The sequence below is a fragment of the Malaclemys terrapin genome, chromosome 1 (genome assembly GCF_027887155.1).
Source record: "Malaclemys terrapin pileata isolate rMalTer1 chromosome 1, rMalTer1.hap1, whole genome shotgun sequence".
NCBI classification, from domain to species: Eukaryota; Metazoa; Chordata; order Testudines; family Emydidae; genus Malaclemys; species Malaclemys terrapin.
The window spans coordinates 176,281,520-176,308,901 of NC_071505.1; the positions used below are offsets into that span (position 1 = coordinate 176,281,520).

General features: G+C 42.5%; 1 protein-coding gene across 13 annotated transcripts in view; it reads right to left on the minus strand.

The window, feature by feature from the left end:
* The window catches only part of ROBO2 (roundabout guidance receptor 2), a 625,032-nt gene extending 598,795 nt beyond the window's left edge, over nucleotides 1-26,237 (minus strand). For all 13 annotated transcript variants that reach the window (XM_054047097.1, XM_054047036.1, XM_054047134.1 and 10 more), the window contains exon 1: nucleotides 25,344-26,237. In XM_054047097.1, coding sequence (XP_053903072.1) covers nucleotides 25,344-25,398 — 55 coding nt within the window. In that variant the 5' untranslated portion in view covers nucleotides 25,399-26,237. The remainder of the gene's footprint in view (nucleotides 1-25,343) is intronic.
* Nucleotides 26,238-27,382: the final 1,145 nt, after the last annotated feature.

The following is a 27,382-nucleotide window of genomic DNA, read 5'->3' on the forward strand; positions in this document are numbered from 1 at the left end:
GTAATCAGGAGGCAAAGGTTCCATGCACAAATACAGATCTTCTAGGCCAAAGCTAACTTGAGGAAAGCAGCAAGCCATGTCTACCTTCTTCCCCCATTTAACAGTAGTAGCAGCCCCTGCGCCCGTCATCCCAGCTTCACTGAAAGAGATTGGTTGGGGTTGGGTAATCTGTATCTTAGCCCCATAACATTTCAATATGGAGCAAGGTCCTTTTACTTGGGTTTGGCTTAGTTTTCTAACATTTCAGAAACTGTCTGACACCAAGATGATAGGGTAATTGGTATCTTATAAATGCCTAGAAAGAAACGTGAAGACCGAGAAAAGCATGGCCCAAAGTGAGAAAAACATTTAAGAATGAGAATTTTTTATTTGCTTCACAGCTACAGTAACACAGTTCTTGCATTTCTAATTTCCCAAGTCTATGGCCATCTGAATTTATTTAGCTTTTGCAAAGCCCAGTTAATAATTCAATTCCCTCCACCAGCACTTCAAAGGGCCTATTTGAAGAGGAAAGGTGGCAGAATCTAGCCCTCATTGAATAAAATCCATTGGTAAAACAACAATGCAAGAGATTACCATCATGTGGTTTGTCTCTCATGTCTATCTGCCCAGTGAACATAGTTTTTTGACAGCCAATCAACAACTACAGCATGAGATAAAAATATCAGAAGTACCTCAACTAAAATTACAAATTAAGTGACATAAAATAAAAATTATTAGGACAAATGTGCAAAATGATTTCCTGAGCAACAACCAATGCTCCTTTTCATTTCTTTTTTAATGTTTCAATGTGATGTCTTCATTAGCAAATCCTCTGTGTAAAGTTAATCCCTTTTAGCTACTTAGGGCTTACAACAGCTCCCATCTCCCATTCCAGCCAATATGTTCTGCAGATGATACAGTAACAGCCTGTACGAGATATATATTTAATTAAATCTGCTCACCTATAAATAGTTACCACAAAATCATATCGAGTCACTAGTGCTAGAAATTAGAAAACTAGACAGTTTACTTCATGTGAATCACATACGATGCCAGTTCATTATCACATGTGATGATTCTTTTAAACTGAATTCCCAAACTCAAGTTGAATGTTGTCAAATACACAATGGCATTTGACCCAGTGCCTATGGTAAATATTTAATTTACTCAGATTTAAGCTAAACATGCTGAATTGCTTGTTTTGCTGCCTCACTATAATTAGAAGTACAGAGAGGTTCCTTCCATTTTCTAAGCATAAGAGAACACAACAGAAAGGATTTTGTCCTATGTACACGTGAACATTGTATGCAGATAAAACAATCTCTCTCTCTCTCGTCTCTTTGTGTTCCTTATGTTTACCTTATAAATATGTACATGTAACAAACATATGCTATGTAGAACTGATATAAAGTTTTCCAATGAAAACATTTTTCAATGAAAATGACTTTTCATCAAAAACAGAAACCCCCAAACAAAAAACAATTCTTCTTCTTTTTATTGGGGAGTGGTGGGGAGGTCTGACAACCTGCCTTCAACAAAAACACAGGAAATTTTGATGGAAACTCAAAAATTTGCATTGTCTTTAGCATTTTTTGAGAAGAATTTATTTTCCTAATTAGCTCAAATATAATATACATAAAATCCAATTGTATTTAGATCGTTTTCTTCTTAACGTGGTCTTTGTAAACTGCTTCTGTTGGGGAGACTAAAAAGAGAACTAAAAAGATGTGTGTGTATTATAATCCCTGACAGTTTTCCTGTTTGTTGTGTTCTGTGTCCTCAGGCTCTCTCTGATCCTTGTCTTTTTAGGATAACAACTCTTTGGGGCAGGGGCTGTCTTTGCTTTGTGGTTAAACAGCACTTAGTACAACGAGGGCTCAATTGGATCGAGTACTCTGGGTACTACTATAATACAAATAAAGAAGATTGTGCCTGGTCATAATGCAGCCACAGTGGAAAGACTCCTTTCCACTCCCTATATGGCCTTGGGTCAAACTGGAGGACGGGGAAAAGTAGGGAAGTACGTATGTGTGCTCATCCCCTGGAAGTTGACAAGGAATGGGTTGAGCCATGGCTCAATGCCCCCAACCTATCAGCCAGCAGGAACAAGTCTCACAGGAGAAGAAATCTCCACCCGATGTAGATGTGACACCGATTACTTTCCTCTGGGAGCAAGAGAAGAGCAGGGAAGGAATAGGGATCCTCCTGAGATTTCTAGGGCTCCTCCGGGGACAGCACAGTTACATGCTGCCCCATATTCCAGCTTAATCTCGCACTTAATAAATAAGAATATAAATTGTACTATTCTACATTTCTCTCCATGTCTTTGTCTTCTCATAAAGGTCCAAAGACCATCATGGAAGTGTTAAGGTAACTGTCACTAAGCCACGATAAATTACTTTGTTTCTCTCTTTAATGTCTGTGAACATTTGAACTCATGTAGTTTATGAGGCACTGTGTAAGACCCTGGGGTCAGATTCATTTTTATTTATTTTGTATTATAAAAATGTTGAATTAAGAAGCACATCTATCACTTGCTTTAAGCATCTTCAACGACATTTGAAATACGGGCAGTATTGGATTTTCTTCATAGACCTGACAATGACCTTAACCCTGACCTGGAGAGACCATCTTTCTAAGCAGTAAGAAATAGTTCATTTTCAATGCCAGCTCAGTCCTATGAGAATGCCAATTATGCCAGGTTTGCAAAAACAGATGTATGGTGATTTTGTAATATAGACTACTTTACACCAGGGACAGAACTAAAACCATTCATCTCAATTTACTTAGGACCTAAGGCTTAATTTGAACTGTGGCCTCAAAGGTGAAAGGCCATCACTTTATCCAATAATCTACCCATATGTGTTATTTGCAATAAATATAAACCATCCAGATTTACATATGAAAAACTCGTTTTATACAGACAGCTTCTTTTTTCTTATCCCTTGAATTATAGATTTCCATATAATACAATAGGCCCATATGTATAAAATATGTCCATATGTATCAAAAAGTTTATTAGTGCTATTATACCAGTGGTTATGTTTGCCAAACATTCTAAACAACGTTTAATAAAGATGGGCGACTGGTGAAACAACGATACCTAATCAATAGTATGTATGCATGATGACAATTGATTGAGATTCCCCAACTTCGGCTCCACTTCTGTTTACAAATAGTCTAATAACAACCAGTGACACCAGATTTAAAAAAGCAGCTCAGATGCTTACTGAATTTGAGGGCATTTTTGAAATACACCAACCAAAGTGGCACTGTCACACATTTAGGGATAAGGATTCCTGAATAAAAGAAAAAAAATAAGATTCATTTTGGATTAAATGATCAAAAATAAGCTTGAGGCAAACTCTGATTTAAAACTAAGTCACATTAAGGCCCACCAAAGCACAAAAATACTAGTGTTACTTCACATCTGGCTTTGTGTAAGTGTAACCCACACCCCAAGCAGCACTGTGCCTCCTAAGGGACATAGAGCAAGGTTCGCCACACAATTCTGTCAATTTACAGCCATCCTCACCCACAACATGCTGTGCATTCAAGCCTTCAGCCTTTTCATTCAAAAAGCGGCGCGGGCGAGGGATGTGCTGGCCGCGGCTTCCCGCCACCCCCATTGGCCCGGGACAGTAAAGAAACAGGCCCGGCCCACTAGGGTGCTTACCCTGGCGAGCCATGTGCCAAACGTTGCCAACCCCTGTCCTATAGCGATCTTGCGATATATGCAAATAATAAATATACTAGACTAGAAAACAAGGGCCAGAGCCTGGCCCACACTCTGGTGGCACAAAGGGAGGATAAACCTGCTTTAACGTGGAAGTTGAAGATTCCCCATCTGGCATAATCCTCAAATGAGGTAGAGCTTGCACAGGGCATTCTAGGTCACTCTCTCCCAGCCCCTCCACAGTGCAAAGCAGTGGGAGTGGGCACGGCTCACTCTGACAATCCCTAGGCAACATAACAAGCACTTGGGAGCCATTATAAACCAGGGCAAGTTAGAGAAGCTCTGCTAATGCTCTAACTTGTACCAGAGACCAAGTCACCCCTTGCAGCCCAACGACTGGAAACAAACAGTGGGTCCTGTGCTCAGTGTAGTTCATACAGACTGAAGCATCAATCTCCTACTTTTTATTTGTGACCTAAGATCAATTTTAAACCCAGCTGTTGAGACCTAACTTGAATCCACTTCCTTAGTGTTCTCTTTTAATTTTACATTGCATGTTTGCTATACATCAGTTTATAGACTGCAGTCATATCTACATGGTCATGATTCCAGTTGTAGTACTAATTTGAAAACGTACCTCTTTCAGTTCCTAATTATACAAGACAATCTTTTTCTTGTGTCACAGACAAGATAGGTGTTTTCAATGTTTTTTTGTTTCAGAAAAAAATGCTTTTTATCATCTCTAGGCTTATGATGGCATTATAAACTTAGAGTGACCAGACAACAAATGTGAAAAATCAGGACAGGTGGTGGGGTAATAGGAGCCCATATAAGAAAAAGACCCAAAAACAAGGACTGTCCCTATAAAATCGGGACACCCTATATAAATTACAGTTTTATCCTTAGGGTAATTGTCAGATATTAATGATATCTTAGCAGTTGTAGGTCTGAGCAGTCCAGAAGTGAAAAATTAAATAGAAGTTTCAAAAATCTTTCAGGAGAGTCTTGCGCTTGGGCAATGACAAAGCACTTGTATTTGTTTATCATTAAAAACAGTAATATATGGATTCCAGAGATTTTTCAACCAAGGTTGCAGGGCAGAGTGAGTTATGATGCAAATAGTCAACTTTATACTTGTTTTTCCAGAAGTATATAATTGATTTGAGATTGCTTTTTTTCTTTACTCGGATTTGTGATTTCGAACTACTACCTGTAATTACAAAGGTATATTTTAGGCCATAAAGTCTTGGTTCCTGAGAAGAGAAAGAAAAAAACCTTTACTTGCCAACTCTCCTTTACTTATATGGAGAGTTAGAAGTCTAAACGTTTCAAGACATCATTCTGGGATGTATTAGTACGAGTGTTGTAAGCAAGACACACAAAGTAATTCTTCTGTTCTATTCCATGCTGATTAGGCCTCAACTGGAGTAGTGTGTCCAACTCTGGGTGCCACATTTCAGGAAGGATGTGGACAAATTGGAGAAAGTCTAGAGAAGAGCAACAAAAATTATTAAAGGTCTAGAAAATATGACCTATGAGGGAAGATTGAAAAAAATGTTTTGTTTAGTCTGGAAAAGAGAGGACTGAGAGGGGACACAATAACAGTTTTCAAATACATAAAAGGTTGTTAGGAGGAGGAGGGAGGAAAATTGTTCTTCTTAACCTCTGAGGACAGAACAAGAAGCAATGGGATGAAATTGCAGCAAGGGAAGTTTAGGCTGGACATTAGGAAAAACCTCCTAACTGTCAGGATGGTTAAACTCTCAAAAAATTGCCATGGGAGGTTATGGAATCTCCATCATTGACTAATCTGCTCTTAAAAAAATCCAAACACCTGTCAGGGATGATCTAGATAATACTTAGTCCTGCCATGAGTGTAGGGGGCTGGACTAGATGACTTCTCAAGGTCCCTTCCAGTTCTATGATTCTATGATACCTGCTATCTGGCATGCTCTGTCCACTTTTCCTGTAACTCTGTGAGATCCTCAGAGGTAGACAGGAAATTCTTCTTATGGAGCTGAACATGATATAATCAGGAATACTGTCAATGTGTAAAGTAAGGCATACTTTTAACCAGCAGACAACTAACAGGATGTTGGTGTTTTTTTCCTGTATGGTAAGATTTTTACTGATTACAAGTATTATTGATGTTAAATATTTGGTTAGATCATATGAATGACTTATCTGTTCACGTCTAATCTGTTCATTTTAATCCTTTTCATATGGTCTAAACAAAGTAGATTTGGACAAACCCTATGATACTCGCTGCAGAATAATGGCAAATGAGATTATTGGGAAGGATTAAAGAGGAATTGTTCCTGACCCATGCACACACATGGGTATGTCTCCACTGCAGCTGTGAGCATACTTCCCAGCACAGGGACAGACACACTAGCTGTGCTCCAGCTAACACACTAAAAAAATAGCAGCACAGTGTGGGCAGCAGCTCAGGCTAGACACCTGAGTTCAAACCTGTCCAAACCCAAGGGCTACATACTTGGTGGCTAGCCCAAGCTACCGCCCGTCCTACCTCCAGCTATACTACTATTTTTAGCACGCTAGCTTGAGCAGAAATAGGACAAGCCTGTCAACTCACACTGGGAAGCAGAAGTGTAGACACACTCAGAGTTAAGCATTCTGTTCTTTCTATCTAATCCTGACTATTTTCCCTATCCGTGGTTGAAGCCTACCAGACCCAAACAAAGCAAAATTCCTTCTTTCACTGGAAAAGATAAATGATAGAGCCAGTCCAACTTTTAAAAAGAACATTATTAAAACCATCGCTGCATTTGAACATTTTTGGAAGGGAGGAGAATAAAGTAATGATATGTCTGAGGGATGGTTATTTATTTTTCAACTCAGTGATTTTTGCCCTTTAAAACTTGTTCAGGCTGATCTTTGCTTACTGAAACTGCTATTCCAACATTTTATAACTTCCTCAAATCCAGCTTTTCCCACAAACAGATAACTCCTTGAATTATACCCTAATGTATTTGGAAAATGCTTATAAAACACTTTCTATAATCTCTCCCTTGAAGGCAAGATAATATCGTTTAGTCATTTGCACTGACAACTCAGCTACTGTTCCCAGCCTTTAAACACTGCTCACAAATATTTTAACAAGGTTCGGGTTTTTGGTTTTTTGCACTTAACACTTTCTAACCTCTAAATACTGTGTGGATTATTTTAAGGGTTGTGAGTGATGGTTTTGTTTGCATCTTAAAGGAGGAAAAAAAGAAAGAAAAAGAAACATGCAGTATTTTTTCAGTTTTCAAGGGTAACTGTTGGGACCATATGTACCAAAGTTGCAGGCTGATTTGTATCTCTGGTTTTAAAAAAATCTAGTTAAATCATATTATAATGGAAGTCCAAAAAATTACTATCGAGTTATACTATAAAAGGCACATACTCACTGCAAAACACAAACCTTAACGTTCATATTAATCCTTTTATTATTTTTTTTTTTTTTTTTTTGCAACATGGGGGATGTTATCAGTACACACATTATAGTTTTTAAAGTAAGCTATCTATGATCCTAGATTTTTTAACCCTCTTCTTACTTTAGACTTGTATGTGGCTTTTAGGACCTAAAGGCTAAAGATCAAATCTCTGGCCGGTGGCTTACTGCAGCTCTAAGAGTTGCTTGTATAAAGGAGATTAAGTAGTATCCCCAAGTACTCAACATACAGGTAGAACAGTTTTGTTCTAGCATTCCAGTATTTTCACTTCTTGTGTTGCTAGTGAGCTCTAACTTGCTTCCAAAGAGCTTCCAAAGCTAACTCTAAAAATCCCTAACTAAGCCAACTTAACTTTTAAATGTTCTTTCCAGGCCTGTAAGACACATATAGACATACCATTATGATCCTATAAGATCTCACAAGCTAAGGAGACCGGGACAGTCATACTTGGATAGAAGGCTATGGAGGAACACCCAAGATGCTGCAGGATGTGGTGTTAATGATTCACTAGGTAGCAATCTTCCCACTGAATCAATACTAAAATCAACCTTCCAGCTTCACCACGCACACTAAAGACCAGAGTGCTGTTTCTTTGAAATGTTAAACCAAGGTCTGGACCACTTGCAATTAAACATAGAATGACATTAAAAAAAAACATAGGGGCACTGAGATTCCTGTCTCAGCCAAATTCCAACTCTGGACACTACGTTTTATTTACCAAGATTGCCCTTGCAATCATATATAGATATGGTATTCTACATATCCTATTCTGAACCAGTACATCGGTTTTCTGAGCACACCTGAACATTTGCCTTTCTCCACCCCAGAGGCGGCTGCATTTTAATGGCAAGTGAAGTAAGCCTCTTGTTTAGTTTATATAAGAGTTAATAAGAAATGCAGAGTGCCTCTCTGCACCTCAGTTTCCCGAACTGTAAAATGGAGGTAACAATAATATTACAGAATCTGCCTGACACAAATGTGTCAATAACTAATTTCTTAGAGCTAGATCATCCTAGTTCTTAGATGGCCATAAAGAGGATAGGATGGAATAATAATTTCCTCACCTGCCTGCAGGGCTACATACGGCCTACTTAGATCACAGTTCTGGGTGTTTAGGGAAGCACAGGGGCTGCACACCTAGTGCGCCCCGTGGGAGCAACTGAGTGAGACATGGGCAGAGAACAGACTGAGCCTCGGCTCCACAGCCTTCCCTCTTATGTACCAACCAACGGCGTCAGCTGCACATGAGAGGTGGAGTGTGCTGTATCTATATAGCACTATTGCAAATTATTCCTCCATCCTGCTCCAAAGGGAGGCCCAGAAGGCATTGTGTCTCTCTCAGGCACGTCTTCGAGGGCTCCCCTCAGGAAAATAACTATGCACCATCCATTACTCTGGGAAGCATGGAAACAACCCAATATAGCCCTTAAAGATTGTGAAGAACTAGGAGACCCTTGGACAGAAAGTGCTATGTATATCGGTACCCAGTCCTGCAAACCCTTACTTCTAGGCACAGTGCTTTCTACCATCCTTTCTTCATCCCATTGCTGTTAGCCAATAAGTGCCTTGCAATGAAAGGCATTATATAAAAACTTATACACACACACACCCCTACTTAGGCCATACACACAGACATATATGCACATTAGAAATGCCTTGTTCACACATACACATCTCTTGAGAGAACATCCCCGAAAATCAGAATCATCACCAAGGCAGAATGTATAGATGAAGTCTTAAATATGATACTTTCTGTTCTTTCCATGCCACTGTGGAATCCTGAATTATTCCTCTTTTGTTTAGTGTCAGTGAGGTGTTTTTCCTGTCTGTAGTCAGTAGTCTGCAAACACACTGCGGCCTGGCAAGACAGTGGAATAAAACTGCAGAAGAGCGACAAATCAGCTGGCAAAACTGAGAACTCTCTTCTGAGTCTGACCATTTTCTACTTTCACATTTTATTCCATGCGTATTTGTTTACATATAATTGAACAGTTCCCTAAAACTGGAAGCTCTACTCATCAGCGCAGGCATAATGCTGAAAGTGTTCTTTGTAAGAAGACAGTCAGCCTTTATTTTCAAGAGAAATAATTTAGTCTTCATGCTGTTATAGGCACAGCATTGACCTGTTCACAGGTTGATGGCTATGCTGCCTACTTTTGGATATAGCTTTAACTACATTGCTATTTGAGCTAATTGCCAACTGTCTTCATTTAAATGGACACAATCCAGGTGAATCTTCTTTTACCTAATAGTCTTGTAATTACAGCTGTATGCTTAATTTTAAGCCAATCTCTTAAGCTCTGTGTAATTAAAAAACATCAAACTCCATTTTCAGCATTACCTTCCCACGCAGAAGAAACATTATGCACTCACAGGGTGAAATCCTAATTCCACTGAAATCAATGACAAATGCCCACTGGGCTTAGGATTTCACCCAGAGACTACAAGAAATACCTACAATGTACTGACATCAATACTGTGATGCAGTAGGGAGTGGGGCGATGACCCTTTAGTACAGGGGTCGGCAACCTCTGGCACGCAGCTCGCCAGGGTAAGCACCCTGGCAGGCCGGGCCGGTTTGTTTACCTGCCGCATCCACAGGTTCAGCCGATCGCGGCTCCCACTGGCCACGGTTCACTGGCCAATGGGGGCTGCGGGAAGCAGCGCGGGCCAAGGGATGTGCTGGCCGCAGCTTCCTGCAGCCCCAATTGGCCTGGGACGGCGAACCATGGCCAGTGGGAGCCATGATCGACCGAACCTGTGGACGCAGCAGATAAACAAACTGGCCCAGCCCGCCAGGGTGCTTACCCTGACGAGCCGTGTGCCAGAGGTTGCCAACCCCTACTTAGTAGCACTATTCCCTGGGACAAGAGCTGGCTCCCTCCTGGAAACAATTCTCCTGTCTGATCAGCTAACCCCTTCCCAGCAAGCTGAGATCAGAAGGGTGCTGCATCTGTACTGACAGCTGTTTTCCAACCAGCCTGGACACACTAATCTGGCTGTCCACTGGGTGGAGACAGGATCACATCCTCCTATAAGATGCTCCCCCTTCCGAGTGACAGGGAAAACTGTGCAGGACCTGAAAAAAGAGGTGAGGGACATGCTGGCTTTGGGGGTGATCCAGTCATCTTCCAGCCCTTGGACATCGCCGGTAGTGCTGGTCCCCAAAAAGGACGGGTCGATCCGGTTCTGCGTGGACTATCGGAAGCTTAATGCCATCACTGTATCCGATGCCTACCCCATGCCCAGGCCTGATGAGCTAATAGACAAATTGTAAAGAGCTCAGTACCTTACCACCATGGATCAAATCAAGGGCTACTGGCAAGTGACGCTGGATGCAGATGCCAGGCTGAAATCGGCTTTTATCACTCTATGAGTTCCTGACCTTGTCTTTTGGCCTCAAGGGGGCACCAGCTACCTTCCAGCAGCTGGTGGATCAGCTACTGAAGGGGATGGAGAGTTTTGCCGTGGTGTATATTCATGACATCTGTGTCTTTAGCCAAACCTGGGAGGACCATGTGTCCCAGGTTAGACAAGTGCTGGACCAACTCCAGAAGGCTGGGCTGACCATAAAGGCTAAGAAGTGCAAGGTGGGGATGGCTGAAGTATCCTACCTGGGCCACCGGGTGGGGAGCGGCTGCCTAAAGCCAGAACCAGCCAAAGTGGAGGTGATCAGAGACTGTCCCGTTCCACAAAACAAAAAGCAGGTCCAAGCCTTTATTGGGATGGTGGGGTAATATTGAAGATTTGTGCCCCACTTTAGCTCCATAGCTGCCCCCATCACTGAGATATGCAAGAAGGGGAAGCCAGACAAGGTGCTCTGGACCGAGCAGTGCCAGAGGGTTCTCTGTGCACTGAAGGAAACTCTGGTCAGTGGCCCAGTTCTGGCAAACCCAGGCTTTGACAAGCCCTTTATGGTGTTCACCGATGCCTCAGACACGGGATATGGGGCAGTGCTAATGCAGGATGATGAAAAGGGGGAGAGAGACCCCATCGTGTACCTGAGCAAGAAGTTGCTACCCCGGGAGCAAAACTACGTGGACATTGAGAAGGAATATCTGGCCATGGTGTGGGCCCTTAAGAAACTAGAGCCATATCTATTTGCCACTTCACCGTGTAGACCCACCACTCTCTCCTGACCTGGCTACACCAGATGAAGGGAGCCAACGCCAAGCTCCTGAGGTGGAGCCTGCTCCTGCATGATTATGATATAGACGTGGTCCATATGAAGGGGAGTGCCAACATGATAGCGGATGCATTGTCCCGGAGAGGGGGCCCTGAACTTCCCCAGGTCACTGGTCAGAGTGACCCCACTCAGTTCAGTCGTGAAGGGGGGAGAGATGTGATGCAGTAGGGAGCAGGGCGGACTGACCTGGGAATGTTGTCTAGTTTTACCGGGACTGTCTGCATGAGGGATGGGACAGCAAGGAGTGACTTTACTTGAGGGACGATACGTGAGCCTATAACCTGAGCCAGGAGGGGGATGGGGCCAGGTGACACCTTTGCCCGGGAAACTGGACAAAGGCTGGAGGAGGAGCTGGGGGGAGAGAGGAAAGAGACAGCTGCAATGGAGTTTCAGTTTGAAGCTGCCTGGGGAAATGGAGGGAACCCCCCATGGTTGGGGTCTAAGCTCCCCCCCCCCCCCCGCCCCAGAGGGAACTGGCTGAGGGGTCCTGGTTGTACCTACAAGCTCTGCTTGGGACTGTGGTCTGGTCGTCTAATAAACCTTCTGTTTTACTGGCTTGCTGAGAGTCACGGTGAATCGCAAGAGTGGGGTGCAGGACCCTGACTCCCCCACACTCCGTGACAAATACTAATTCATCAGCATTGGAAATATCAATATTAAATTTAAATTCCTATAGGTATAAACATTTTCTCCCAAAAATATTAAAGGTACACATTTTTCAGAGACTTCATAGGCCAAAGTCATCCTCGATGTCATGCCATTGATTTCAGTAGAGTTATACCAGAGACTGTTTTTGGACTTAAGTACTTCCTTGCAGTCTTTTCATATAAGCAGAGCTGCCAGCACCTCTGTAGTTAAGGTTGCCTGAAACATTCACTGTTTGAGCTGAAAATTTCTATGCTTGAGTCTGCCTCAGTCTGAATTTCTTTTCGTAAAGTGCAGCAAAATGGTTCAGCCATTTGCTAGAATGACGTGTGTGGGGGGGGAATACATTGTTTTTACCTATGTTCGAAAATTACCACCACTCTTTCATTGAGAATCTCTAACTCCTCTATATTTTGAGCCAGAGGCTTGAAAATTTGGGATGGGTCAACCTAGGGCAGGGGTGGGAAAACTATGGCCCACAGGACCGGCCTGCCCAGCCCCCGAGCTCCTGGCCAGGGAGGCTAGCCCCCAGCCCCTCCCCTGCTGTCCCCGCTCCCCTGCAGCCTCAGCTTGCTCGCTCCGCCGCCGGCGCAATGCTCTGGGCGGCGGGCTGTGAGCTCCTGGGGCAGCGCAGCTGCAGAGCCCAGCCTGACCCGGTGCTCTGTGCTGCGTGGTGGTGGTGGCGGTGTGGCTGGCTCCAACGCCGCCAGCCACCGGTGCTCCAGGCAGCGCAGAAAGGAGCCGGGGGGCGGGGTTGGATAGAGGGCAGGGGAGTTCGGGGTGGTGGTCAGGGGGCGGGGTGTGGATGGTGGTCAGGGGGGAAACCGGGGGTTGAATGGGGACAGGGGTCCCGGGGAGCAGTCAGGAAGTGGGGGGGGGGGCTGTCAGGAATGAGTGGAGGGGTTAGATAGGGCGGCGGAGGTCCAGGGGCAGTCAGGGGACAGGGAGCAGGGTGTGTGTGGATGGGACGGGCTCACAGAGGAGCCGACAGGGAACGGGGAGGTTTGATGGGGCAGGAGTCCCGTGGGGGAGGGGGGGGGGGAGACAGACAGATAGGAGGTGGGGGCAGGGCCACGACCCCCTCCCCTAACCAGTCCTCTATACAATTTACGAAACCCGATGCGGACCTCACGCCAAAAAGTTTGCTCGCCCCTGCCCTAGGGTCAGCAATGTGCCTTTGGCCATCTCCATGCAAAAAATAACCATATTTGGCTGAGTTATAAACCTCTGAAACATCACCATTTGCAAATGCACAGTAGAAGTTTGTTAGAGCATGGTAGCAAAATTCCCCCAATATTCTGTCTCAACTGAGTCTGCTCCCTCACAGGCTGTTGAGGGAGAAAATAACTTGCGGGGGGAGAGGGGCAATAGGAGCTGGGGGACATGGAACAGCAGGGGACATGCTGAGGAAAAAAGACATGCTAGCAGACAGGGACAGTGGGAAAAGGGACAAAAACAGCATGCTCCGCCCCCACCTCTCCCCCACCTGTAATTGAACTCTTAGTCCCAACATTTCTTTACAGTCAGCAAAAGTGTGCATCTCATCCCCTTTCAGGAGCTGGCCAGCATAAAGGATAACAGCCTACTACCAGTCACAGAGATAACTCAAGTGGCAGAGGTCTGGGAGATGGATATAACGGTTCCAACCCTACTAATGAACCAGGATGTGGGTATCACTATGATGGAATTTGGTTTTCTTCAGTTTGCCTTTTTAAAAATCTGGACAATTACACACAAAATAATATGGTGAAGAACATTAAGGTCGCAAAGCAGTCAAAAGTTAGAAAATGCCAGGATTAAAGGTTGCCCATTCAACATTAATTTGGCTATCTTGTTCTACCATTTTTGATCACATCATCTTTATTTGCTATTTACTCTAGAAAAGAATTCTCTCTGGGGATAAATCAGGGTTGTGTAGTGACGGAGGTAGTTGTCTGTAGGACCTCTGCTTCATTTTTGCAGAAAGATGGAAGCTGTGTGGTGAATTAGATAGGGGACTGCAGGAAGAGAAAGGAGAATCTCATTGGTAAGGGAGTTCAGTGCTGCCGTGGATGATACCTATGGTAATGTTTGGCAATCAATTGGGCCAAAATATTCATAGCTGAATGTTGTCAGCTAGCCAGTGCCCTACTAATCATAAAGATAATTAACCACCATAACAAGGATCTATCCATTGTCACTAGGATTTACTTTTGCATTGACAAATGATTACATAAACGATACAGCTCCTATTGCAATTTACTGGGCCATACTCAGCCTGTAAGTATGTGTTGCCTTCATGGAAGTATTTGTGTGATGTAAATGGCAATCTAAATTTCTGTGGTTAGCAGGAAAAGCCACTGACAGCAGAGTGTAACATGAAGAAAACTCCCTCTAATTTAACTTACATCTGTGTCACCTATAGCTCTCCCAGAGGACATATTCAGTCTTGACCTGAACAGGCACAAATCCCATAGAATTATGCCAGGACTGAATCCGGTACCTAGAGGTAATCTGGTACCCCCAGAAATAAATTGTACCCATTCTGCTCAACCATGGATAAATTGGTAGGAATTACACTATTCTTTCCATTTACACCACCACTTATGTCACCACTGAAACTGGCCTTACATTTCTTTATGATCTGCAAGTCACAAGAATGAATAGCCAAGCCATTCCAAATTAGTAATAAGATCCCTGGCCACAATATGGTTCTGCACTTGAATTACTAGTTTTCCTGTAAAGAAATATTGCATAGGGCTGTTCTGATTCCAGTCACTCATCAGCTCTGCAGCACAAATCCCAATTGTTTATAGCAGAGGTCGGCAACGTTCGGCACGCGGCTTGCCAGGGTAAGCACCCTGGCGGACTGGGCCAGTTTATTTACCTGCTGACGCGGCAGGTTCAGCCGATCGCAGCCCCCACTGGCCGCGGTTCGCCGTCCTGGGCCAATGGGGGCGGCGGGAAGCCGCGGCCAGCACATCGCTCGCCCGCGCCACTTCCCGACGCCCCCATTGGCCCGGGACGGCGAACTGCGGCCAGTGGGGTCCGCGATCGAGCAGGTAAATAAACTGGCCTGGCCCGCCAGGTGCTTACCCTAGCGAGCCGCGTGCCGAACGTTGCCGACTCCTGGTTCATAGTCACATGGTCTCATCTTCATAGGACAGCACATGAGAAACCTCGGACGCCACCTTTGTAGCTTTTTCTTAGGGAACTTCACAAAAATGTTGGGATAACTGTAATGAGATTTTAATTATGCAAACGAAGCAGACTATTTAAAGTGGGAATGGCCTGAATTATGACTATTAAATCATTTTTTCTCATTAATAGGCATCTCACTGTCTAGCCATACAATGAAATGAACCATTTTATGCAAAAGATTTTAGGGGCATCCAAAAATGTTTGGCTAACTTATGTTTTAGATCCGGGGCTCTCAAACTGGGGGTCGGGACCCCTCAGGGGGTCACAAGGCTATTACATGGGGGGGTCGCGAGCTGTCAACCTCCACCCCAAACCCTGCTTGCCTCCAGCACTTATAATGGTGTTAAATATATTAAAAAGTGTGTTTAATTTATTGGGAGGGTCACACTCAGAAACTTTCTGTGTGAAAGGCGTCGCCAGTAAAAAAAATTTGAGACACACTGTTTTAGATCATTTGGGGGAGGTACTGGTTAAGTGATTCACACCAGGGTATAGGATTGAGTCAGATAAATCAGAGAGCTTTGAATTAAAGGGCTTTACATAAAAAGGGTTGTACTGTAGCATGTTGTTAATAATTTTGTACGGTTAGTGTTAACTAAATTGGATTGCCACTATTTGAAATCTTAAAACATGCCTCAGAAAAGCTACATAAATTGCAGTTTGAGAGAATTCTTTGCAAACGGTTCCATAGAACGTGGTCAGAATCTAGGCTGAAAACTGGCAGAACCAGTATGAAGACCTTTCTGAGTGCCTTTTACCCCCAGCAAAAACAGAAGGTATTAATCACTCAACTTTAAAGGCAGCTGACTGAAGCTATTCATTGAGTTGTGCATTGTCACTAATGTGGCCCCATGAATAACTCTCAACCCCTTTTTTTGTTTCTCTGAGTGGTCTCTCAGCAGCACAATTTTTCCCCTCTCTGAAAGGCTTATAGAAGATGGTTGAAAAGAAACAGTATTGGTAAAAACAAAAGTTTTTGAAGAAAAAGTGGGAACAAAGTGGACATATTAGAGACAACTCATGATTCATGGCCCATACTGTGTTTTGCGCCTCGCTCTACCTCAATACACCCTTTGGTTTTACGGCTGGGTAAGAGGCGGCCAGACCACTGCTCTTCTCCTAGCAACCAATATCACTTAGGGGAAAAGGCATGTTGTCTGCTCAAAGGGGGAACAGAAGAATTCGGGGTCATACAAAGCCAGACACATGTTCTACTGCATTTGATCCTAAATTGATCGATTGTCAAAAAGGATTCAGTAAACACTAAACAATTCTGTTTATGTGAATCTTAACAATCCATATTAACTAAATATCTATTTATCTACTTGTCAAGTCATTCATTTTCTTTTAATTCAATGCTCCAGCAATCCCCATTATTATGTTTACAGTTTTTGCCTATAACTGCACATATTCCCTTATTTTTCTGGAGATGTTTTCTTTCACACAGCCATGCACATACATACATGAAGCACATTTTCAAAGGCACAGTTTTAAAGCTCATAGGATTGTATGCTGATTTTTTTTTTTAAATCCCCATATTCCAAAAGCTTGGATTTTATCCTATGTGGAGCTGAATTTTAAAAAACAAACTGTCTGGTTTTATTAGGTGCATGCCACATTGTGCTGCTTAAGAAGATGAAAAGAGTTCATGTAGAAGAAAAGTGCAGAACAAATTTGTAGTTCAGACATTCGCATGAGTGGACACATTCTATTGACTGGCTTGAAATTTCTTAAACTTCAGTCTGGAAACATTACAAATGCAATAGTTTGAGGTGAAAGTCCAGTGATAACCTATAGGTTCTCTTTCTCCAAGATTTGTTTCTTTACAGAATGTTCGCTACTCGATGACTATCCACGTTGTCAAAAGGCAAGTTAACGCACTGAAATTCATTTGTATCATATAACCATATACTTGCAAAAATGAACAAGAACATTGATCTGAATGGAGTTATACCAGCAGAGAATTTGGTCCACAAGGTCTACACAGTGTGCAGCTTAGGATCTTCTCCTCCCACTTTCCAAAACAATAACTCTTGGGCTGAAGCAATCAATGTATGCCATGAAAACAGGCATCCACACTTTCTGCACCACTACAGATCTAACATACAGTGCTGCAGGTTAAAACTCCTCTTTCCTTTTGCCCAATGAAGAAGCAATACGGGCTGTAAAAGCGTAAGCACCTTGAAAAACTATATGGAATTACAGCTTTAAGGTCCATGATTACGGTTCTGATGTACCATTAAAATACGTATCATAACTACTACTTAACTCTTGACATTTTCACAGCAGTAGAAAAGTACCTCTGATACTCCCGAATGAAGGGTTCCTCTAGTCCACTTTGCAGGAGAAAGATGCTGGCTGATATAAGTTACCTGACATTTTGGTTTTAAAAAGGTTAAATTTTTTCCACTCAGTTTCTTCTGAAATCAATGGCTAGTGATTAACAGAAATGAACTACAGAGCTTACGGTGCTTTACAACTTGCTGCTGGCCATTTATTCTTTGCATTATTTGCCTGATGTACATTTATGACAAGCACATTACCGATAAAGCCTACTCATGTTGGCACATTGCACTGCAGTTGCACAGGCAATGCATAAATACATATTAAAAGACTGTGTGCCACATTGGAAATAGTGGCTTAATCATCTAGGTAGTTGCTTCATTCTGTAAGAAAAGAGATTGTACTTCAAATCTTGGCATGTCAGCCTAACAGTGTATTTTCCATATGTTAGGCCAAGAAAACTGTTACTCCATTTAAACCCATCTGAGAAAACGAAGATGGGGAGTGGTGACAATGATCCTGTGACTGAGTAGGAATCAATGGCTTGAGTATAGAGCACTGGACTGGGACTCAGAAGACCTGGGATCAAATCCTGGCTCTGCCACTGATCTACTCTTGACCTTGGGCAAGTCACTTCAGCTCTCTTTGCCTCAGTTTCCCCAGCTGTAAAATGGAGATAGTGATACCAAACTTCTTTGTATAGCACTTTTAGATCTACTGCTGAAAAGTTCTATATAAGAGCTGGGTATTACTATTATTGTTACTTAGCAGAAGTCTGTTGGAACCGAAGAGGTACAATGAAGTCTCAACAGGGAGGGAGATCATGATGTATGACATTCGCAGTAAGTTTGCTCCAAACTAAACTCGGAATGGTAAGTAATTCAGTATGCCCTTGAAAATGTTGAGGAACTAGCAGTTTTAATGTGCAATTAAAGTTGCGGTAGCATTTCCCACTATTCCAGGAGAGTTGTGCACAACATACATAGTGAAAACTCAAAGCCTACAATCTCACTTGGCTTTAGGCTTTGTGTCAAAACTCACACTGCATTGACCCAAAGATCTGCCAATGTTCATGAGCTTCAGTTATCAGCAAACCTAGGCCAATTTATGGTTTCCTGTGGAACTATGGTAACTTTGTGTTAACTATGGAAAACACATGGTTTTGACAAAAATAAACAGGTGAAATTCTGGCTTCAACTGAGTTAACCATTACAAGTTTTGGGCTTTGTTTGAACTGAACATCAACCTTTACTTGGGGGAAGATGTTTGCAAACCCACCCAGGAGCAAAGCCAAAGAGAAAGTTAACTCAATACCTGGTGAAGCAAAACGGCTAACTTGTGCAGAGCTGTAGATAACAGCTGTCATTAAATCAGTTTACAAAGAAACCATTTAGCCAAATAATCAAACAGCTGGTTTATTGAAGGATCAAAATCGAACACAGATGCAGAAGTTTAGTACTTTTTGCGAGAACATTTTTAAATTAACATAGTCATATCACAACGGTCCGTGGATTCTAAATAAGGACTTTCCTGCTAAAGCATAATTGCTCCACACAGGCACCATCAGCTTATTCTGTATGTGTGCTTGGTGCAGTTTCTGTGTTATTGTTCCCACACTTATTTGTATGAGGAATTATTTTTACAGAATTAAAATCCAGACTGTGACTGCTATCATATGGCTGCATGACAGCACAGCCAGGGCGTGGAGCAGAAAAGCCGTAAAAAAGCCCTCCCCTACTTTAGGCACTCCCTCCATTGGCAGGCATCAAGAACTTGAGTGCCAACACAGTCTTAGTACAAGGGAGAAAGAGAGTTGGTGAAGCCTGAGGTGCTCCACACCTTTAAAGAGGGTGTGGTAGGATCATGGCTACCCTATTTCCATATTGCTAATGTTTGGAGGCTACATCTAGCACTATATGACGCTCATGCTGCACTCATTAAAAGGGTGCAGTCATTGCAGCTCCTCAGCATGCTTCCCAAAAAATGCATTGTGCCCCCAGTAGCTCGTACCAGAGCAGGCACACCTAGTTTAATGGTGCCTGCAAAAGCCCCAATCTAGTCCTGAATAGAGTATGCAATTAACTCCGCTTCAGAAGAGGAACTCAAGGCAAAAAACTTGTTATTATTTGCCTTGTGTTTTCTCTCAATGTTGTGAATTACGGTCAGAGTATCAAACCTTGGCTTTGAGTGCCTTGGCTTTAATCAAGCTGGTGTCAAATCTGGAACATTATAAAGACCCTGTTGTCCTAAACTACTCTGTATAACCTTTCAAATCTCAGCCTGGACTCTTTGCCTCCAGTAGGCCAGTGAAAAATAATTCAGCAAAAAGCCTGTGGACCATAAATTAAAAATGAAACAAAGACCTTTTTCTGAATAGTAGCTAATGTAGAGGGGAGAAAAGAGAGTTACAATGTTTGCAGTGCATGTTCACATACTTGTTTCAAGTCTTACAAGTCAGAATTCTATTCACTTGGGAACCCTAAGTTTACTCTATTCTGAGAGCCCTGTGAAAAGTGAACACATACCTGATACCACGTCTTCCAGGGCTACGAGACATAGCAACAGGTAAATTACATTCACAAAGGTCACATTCTGAACTAAAACCAGTGGTTTATTTATCGTGATTCAATAAACCACCTCCTTTCCAAAGTCCTGCTACAAGTCAAGGCAAAATTCTCATCAGGAATTAGGTCCTAAATGAACAGACCTTGTTTGTTTAATTTACACATTAACTATTCCCCTTTTGTTGTTTATACTTATCATTAGTTTGTTGAGGAAAGGACTGGAGGGAAGGACAGAAATTTACAACTTGCTCTTGTTTTTGGACAAGAGCAGTTATCCGTGGTGTGCGCTAAGTAAGATGGGCCTGAGACCAAAGATGACAAAATAAGGCCTCACTTTGTACAACCTAATTCATGTACATAGTCCTATTCAAGTCAAACAAATCACTTTACATGAGTAAAAGTTGACAGAATTAGGCCTCTTTAAGGACTTTCCTCCTGCCCCAATGTTATCTCTGAGGTCAGGTTTAAGGTCAGATTTCTGCATTCCATGCACACCCACAATTCTAAAGATATGATGAGGATGCACCAGGAAAAATTACAAGTGTAAGGATTTTGTACAGTGCTTTCCACAAGAACAAATATTCTGTATTTTCGCCAACACTCACTCACATACAAGGAATAACATTTCTGCTTGAGCAAATAAAGCATTTATTTATTTGGCAAGTGTGAATACTTCCTTTCTTCCGCAACACAAAATGGAGAGATTCCCATAGAAATGAAGAAACGAGCACCAGTAAGCTAGCCTGCTGGCAAGAGAGAAGTAACATCAATATGATTTCTAAGCAATGGGGCAACTATGGCAATGGCAAGTGTACAGGATTGGGATGGAAGGTGGGGAACCAGATGGTACGCAAAGGAAGAGCAGCCATGCCAATTGAGATCACGGAAAAAACCTGACAGTGTTAGGATGGATAAAATAGTAAGTGCTGAACCTGCTAGCAAAGTATTTAGCAGAGATCAACATTTGTATAGTAATTCCAGGGTAATAAATTGATAAAATGCATCAAGCTACATTTAGTAATTTAAACTAAACATTTCAGCAGTGGACAAAGCACGTTCTGGGCCATGCTGTGACCCTTCGTATCAGTTCTTTGCCATCCTGAATGCTGAGTCCTAGAAGCGCACTTGCTGGATGGCCTATTCAGAAGGCATATAAATAAGCCTGTGCTTTCTCTTCTCCCCTGAATTCCCCTTCATGCCTCTCTCACTTTTTAAATAGATTTTTGAAGCCTGCCAACTTGTTTGGCTACAGCCCATTAATCCATTAATCTGTTGTATTGCTAAAATGACACTTCCAGAAGCAACACTGCCTGCTCCCTACACAGAAGACTACTTCTGGAAGGATTGATCTAATGGCACATGCAATCCACTGAGCTGTTGCAGAAGAGGTAGGATAGAGATTTAAAACAATAACTGCTTGTATCATATCCTTTTATTGTGCACCAAGATGAGTTTACCTAAAAAGGAAAGAACCAAATTCACTATGAAAAGACATTGCCTTTTACACACACACACACACACATATTCTTGGAAATGCTACTGCAACATGATAATTTTCTCATTTCCTATCTTTGCACAGGAACGTATGCTGCTGTGATAGCTAATTACTGTACGGGAAGTAGAGAAAGCAAATATTAAGTTCCCAGTTTAGCAAAGCAGCCAAGCACATAAGTTCATCTCTATTCAGCTAAACCCTTAAGCACTTGATTAACTTTAAGCACATGCTTATGTCCCCATAATTTCAATAGGAATTTGAATCAATGGGGCTCAAGCATGTGCATAAGTGCTTTGCTGAATCAGGGCCTAAGGAAGGAAAGGCCAGAGTACAGGAAAGAAAGAGGCAAACTGTATATCTAAACAGCACTTTACTCTTAATGCATTAAAATGCATACATTCCACAGAATCAAAGGTTATCCATCAACAGCAAAAACCAAATGAGAGATCAAGACCCTGTCAGCACAAATACCCACTGGAAGAATATATTCTAGCTTTATATGTAATCTGTGTCCTCTGATGGGCAACTGTGATCTGGATGAGGCCACAGACGTTAACCCTACTGTTGAAAAAGGGGAGTTAGGAAAAAGGGAGACAGAAGGCTTGAACCGCCATTATAGATATCTTTCCTTATGAAAATAAATACCTCAAAAATTTACATACAGAATTATAGGGGAACATAAAATTGTGCTTCATATAGTGTTATTTGTACATGTGTTTATTTAACACCATCAATCAGATGGAAGTGTTGCATTTGCAGTTTGCAATGGGACAATGGATTAAACTGAGTCTTGGTATAAAAAGTTACAACTTCCATTGAGGCAATGAATTGCACCAAGGCTCAATTTGGCCCAATAAGAATACTGGGCAGGGCTTAATGTTCATGTGTAAATATAGCTATTCACAAACTAGAATGTTTGTGAACTTTCCTGTTAGTCTTTGCAGCTTTTTTTCAAATCATTAGTAAAGCTTGAAAGAAAAACCAATAAAGAAAATTACATCGAATCAGCAGTTTTAACCCTGACTTCAACTGGTTTATTTTGGGGTGTGAACTGTGGTAAAAGAGAAATTCCATTTTTTTTCAGAATTGGACAAAATTTGATTGCCAAAGGGAAAAAGAGGGAATTGTAGTTATTCCCTGAGCAAACTGCAAAAGGATATGGGCAGGGCTGCAAGAAAATCATAAGCACAATTTTAAAAAAAGCCCCCATTTTCTGTCATACTCCTATAACACTGCAATTTTCTGGTACAACAAAAGCATAAAGAAAAATTACCACCTAAATCTGCACCACCATCATAGAACTGTGTAGTACTCCCTGTAAGTCACTGAACTAATGTCACAGCAAGGGAAAGAATAGCCACTCTCAAACCCTACCGGATGTTTCTCTCCACTTGAAATTCAGGCCAAGTAAGTATGTTAAGAGTGAGCCTTTAAGGAAGGGGGAAAAATCCACAGGGATATAGCAACTGAGTGGGTGCTGACATAAGTTTTGTTTTATTTCTGACAATGTTTGTGGGTTTTTTCTAAGCAACAATTCAATTATTCCCAAATGTGTGTGTGCTTCATTATAATGGTCTTTAATTTTATTTGTAATACTTTTTTTTTTCCAAAGCAACTGGTGGCACCATGTTACCCTAGGGTGCTACAATCACAACTACGCATCTTTGGGGGCAAAAGTGACAACATGCCAAGGTTGAATGTCAGTGTTTCTTCAAAGTTACTTTTTAGCAATTTTGACAATAAGAGCTTATCTGCAGTTTGTCATGATGTGCTATCCACAAGGCATTACACAACTGTATTTTTTAAAGCCTGTTAATGTAGTCAGTGTTGACACTGTCCCTGCAGTATCTTCCAATGAAACAAGAGAGACTCACATCTATTTTTGGCAATTTCCTCTCATTATTAGTGGTCCAGTGCTGAATTAGTTATCTGCTTCACCTGCCTGCTCCCTTGTCCTATAATGCTAAATCAGAACAAAGGTTCTAGTTGTGTTCCCCATGACAAAAACAGAATAAATTATGTCTTGCTTCTGTTGTTCCAGCAAGCTGGTTAATTGCATTTGTTTCATATACCTCCAAACAGCCTGGTACATTAATTACATTCTGTAACACCAAGCTCCTCTGGTTCCCTCTGTCACTTCCACTGAGCAGTTTAATTGTATTCCTTCTAGATACATACCATTTTTAAACACATACTAATATTTACATGTCTGTATTATGATGTTTACAGTTTTTATATTACACATACACACACTCTCTCTCTGCATTTGTTGCCTTAGATTTGTAAATTGTGATAGGTTTCACAGGAAAAAATCCCATCCCTGTAACAAATGATGCTAGAGGTAGGTGTTTTATCAAAATCCTTTTAGTGTGAGATGTTGCATCCTAATCAGTATGCACATACCATATGCAGAAACTTATTTTCTTATCAACAGGCCAAACTGTAGAGTCAATTGCAAGGCACATTATACAACTCCATGTGAAGCAATACTTTCTCATGTCTCCTGCTCTTAGCTTTGCATTTGTGTGTTTTGCCTACTGCCGTGCTGTTGGGCAGAGATACTCAAGTTGCCTATGTTGGCAAACAATTTCTACAGTAGGGAAGATGATATCACTGCATCTTCATAGAGAGGCCTCACTTCGATTCTGATATATTAAATATTTTTAAGCAGCAGCTTCCTGCAACAAAGTTTGCTCCCACAGACAGGCAAAAATGGCCAGTGTCCCAGACCGTGAAATAATCTAGTGTCCAAAAGCTTGTTTAAAGTTAATATCCAAATGATCCAAATTAGACAGATAGAACAAACATTTGGTACCACTACATACCACGCACACAGGACTTGTTGTAATATATGCATATGTTCTCCAGTTGTGTGCATACAAATACTGTATGTAACATACTATGTATTTCTGCACTGTGCAGCACAGCAGCAAACCATGCTTTTTTAAGTGCTTCAATCGTATCCTTTTACTAAAGTCTCTGGACTATTAAATTACAGTCTGCTTGCCATATAATGCTGATATAATCTTTTTTACCCCTCAGCATCCTTCACTTGTCCACCACAACAAGCACTGTAACACAATCCCAAAAGAAACCCTCTCCAAAAGGCTGCTGAGTTTAATCACAAAAAAATCCTGGGATAATTGGTAAAGATACAGAAACTGAACAAGAAGAAGCAGAAGAAGAAACCTAAGCAAGAGTATTTGCCTTGATAGACTAGGGGGACACACTTACAGGACCTGGACAGAATCCTTTGAATCTTTGAACACTCACATCAAAGGTCCCCCCGTCCCCTCCCCAGTAGCAAGCCTGGCTTCCATACTGTACTTTTCTCTAGTAACACAACCCACTTGCACACTACTTTTGATAGCTTTCCCCTACACCACATCTTACAGTCAGATTTCACACCCTTTAATACATTCCCCTGCCTGCATCAGATTCAAACGAATCGTTTAGGAGCTCATAGCTGCAATTTTCTAATTCACCTCACTTAAATCCAAGGAACAGTTACCCTGTTTTAAATCAGTCGATTCTCTACCTAAAAGTTCAGAAAGAGGACCAGGCAAAATAACAATAGCTGAAACTCAGTGTTACAGCCAAGAGATTTACTACTGTGGGTTCTTCTCTTGCCTTTCTAGCTTAGACTGATATTTTTCCATTCATGACCTATTTTCCATTAAGTTGGCAAACAGGAAGGATTGCTTATTGGAAACATATATGATCCCCCAATTGCTATTTCTTTACTATAAACAAACTTGATTAATATCCCATAACATTAACGCTAACTGCTATCATCCATGTGCTGTCCCCAATCAAATTCAGATGAAGATAAATTCTGCAAAAAGAGATGACAGATTTTTTTTCTAGAACTTACCATAAACTTGAAAATATACAAATCCAAAGAGCAGGAGTGGCATCAGCAGACCCATTTTGACATATTAAAAGCAATCCAGATGGCTTGAGACACCAATCCCAGAGTGACACAAAAAAAGTACCCAAAAACAAGAAGAGGTAGGTCCAAAAGTTTAGACTTTCCTAGCAGCTAATTAAAGTGAAGGGGGGAATCTTAAAAGCAAAAGCTGCAGATGGCAAGGTCTTGACGATGACACTTTTAGATCCATCCAGATTAGCAAAGAGAGCTCCAAAGGCTTCTGCTTTGCACACACAGCCTCCTAAATTCCCACCAATCCAGCTCAAGCAGAGGAATTATTCAAGTGTGTCTAAGACTCTCCTTAGGATCCATGGCAATCCAAAGCCAAGTTCTTTCTTCGGAAGACAAGAGGAAAATACTTAGAAAAGGGATCTGATTCCTAGAAAGTGTTCCACAAACTTCTCAGCACTTTGCAGGAAAAACATTGGTTGGGTTTGGCTATTCTGCCTCCCTCCCTCTCTCTCTCTAATCAGTTCAATCTGCAGAGTTCCTCTCCTAACTTCCTTCAGGGATGGTTAGGCAACATTCTGCAGCAGGGATTTCTTCCCTCAGCATCCTCCAAGATACTCCCCCGCCCCCCAACTAGAAATAAAGAGCAAACTGCTTGAGCCTAGTAACTCCAGCGTGCTGCTGCTGCTGCTGCAGAAGGGTGTGAGCGGCAGGATTGCCGCTGCTGCCGCTGCCGTGCTGTTGTGAATGGGAAAGGCTCAGTGGAAAGAGCGGAGCTGGGCGGTGAGTGTGTGTCAGGCACAGCGTGAGTTTGTGTGTGAGCGCAGCACCCTCCCGCTGCAGCTCACCCAGGCGGCCCCGGCAGCCAGACGTCCCAGTCCTCCTCCTCCTTTCTGCGGCGGCGGCCCCGCCGACTTGCAAAGAAGGGGAGGAGAATGAGAGCGGCTCCCAGTCTGCCTGGGGAAGGGAGGAGGTGGGGTGTGGACTAAACCGCTGTACTCCACACCCACTCTTCGAGAGATAGGGGGTGGCAATACCATTAGGCAGCTCTCGGTCCCTTTCTTTTCCACTCACCCTCCCCCCCGCGCACACACACTTGGGTACAGGGGGAATTTACATGATTGCTTCTCACTGCGTCCCGTTTAATGGGCAGGTAATTTTCTCGGTGAGTGATTTCCTGGAAGTATTCCCTAATGAGTCCTCCTCTCTCACGCACACACAGCGCCTTGGAGTGAACCCCATGGGTTCTCCCCCCCCCCTTTTTTTCTTCTGACCCGCACGCCCTGGGGAAAGGGCTAGGGCCCCGCTTCCAAAACGAACCTGGTCTGACCCGCAAATGTGTATTGCTGGAGCATTTGTTCATTTCACAAAACACGCCTGTCCCACTTTCCCAAGGTCTGGTCAAGACCGCGCTGGGGCTCTACTGCCCCCGGATGCCTCGGGGAGAGGGGAAAAGTTTAGCAGCTGATCCTACCTGTGATCCACTGGGCGTTAAAGGAGGGGAAAATATGAAACCCAACATGGTTCGGCCACGAAACTTTAGGGGGCGATAGGAGAATCTCAGCCAAAAGGGGGTGGAGGGAAGGCTACAGAAAACAGCATTTAGTAGGACGGGGGTTGGGGGGGGGGAAGAGATATAAAAGGCAAATTAAAGTAGGAACAGAAACCTGCATTGCGCAGAACACAAGGTGATCAGGTAAAGACAACAGTTAGATCAAAGGGGTTTGATTATTTCCAGTGTCTTTAGTGTAAACAGTGTGGTTGAGACCACGTGTGATCACAGACTAGCTGGTAGCTATTTGATGTTTGCACTGATGATTAGACAGTGGGTTACAGGAACACACACAGGTCCCTGAGCCAAAAGGAAGGTTGGACGATGAATCTTTAGTTCCCCCTACTGGAACATAACAGGAAACAGCCTCTCTTTGCTTCTTGAATATCCTGCCTTTTGTTTCGGTTTAGGCCTTTTGTGCTATCCGGTAATCTCGGATCGTGCTCTTTTGTACACACACTCACCTCTGTATAGCTACAGC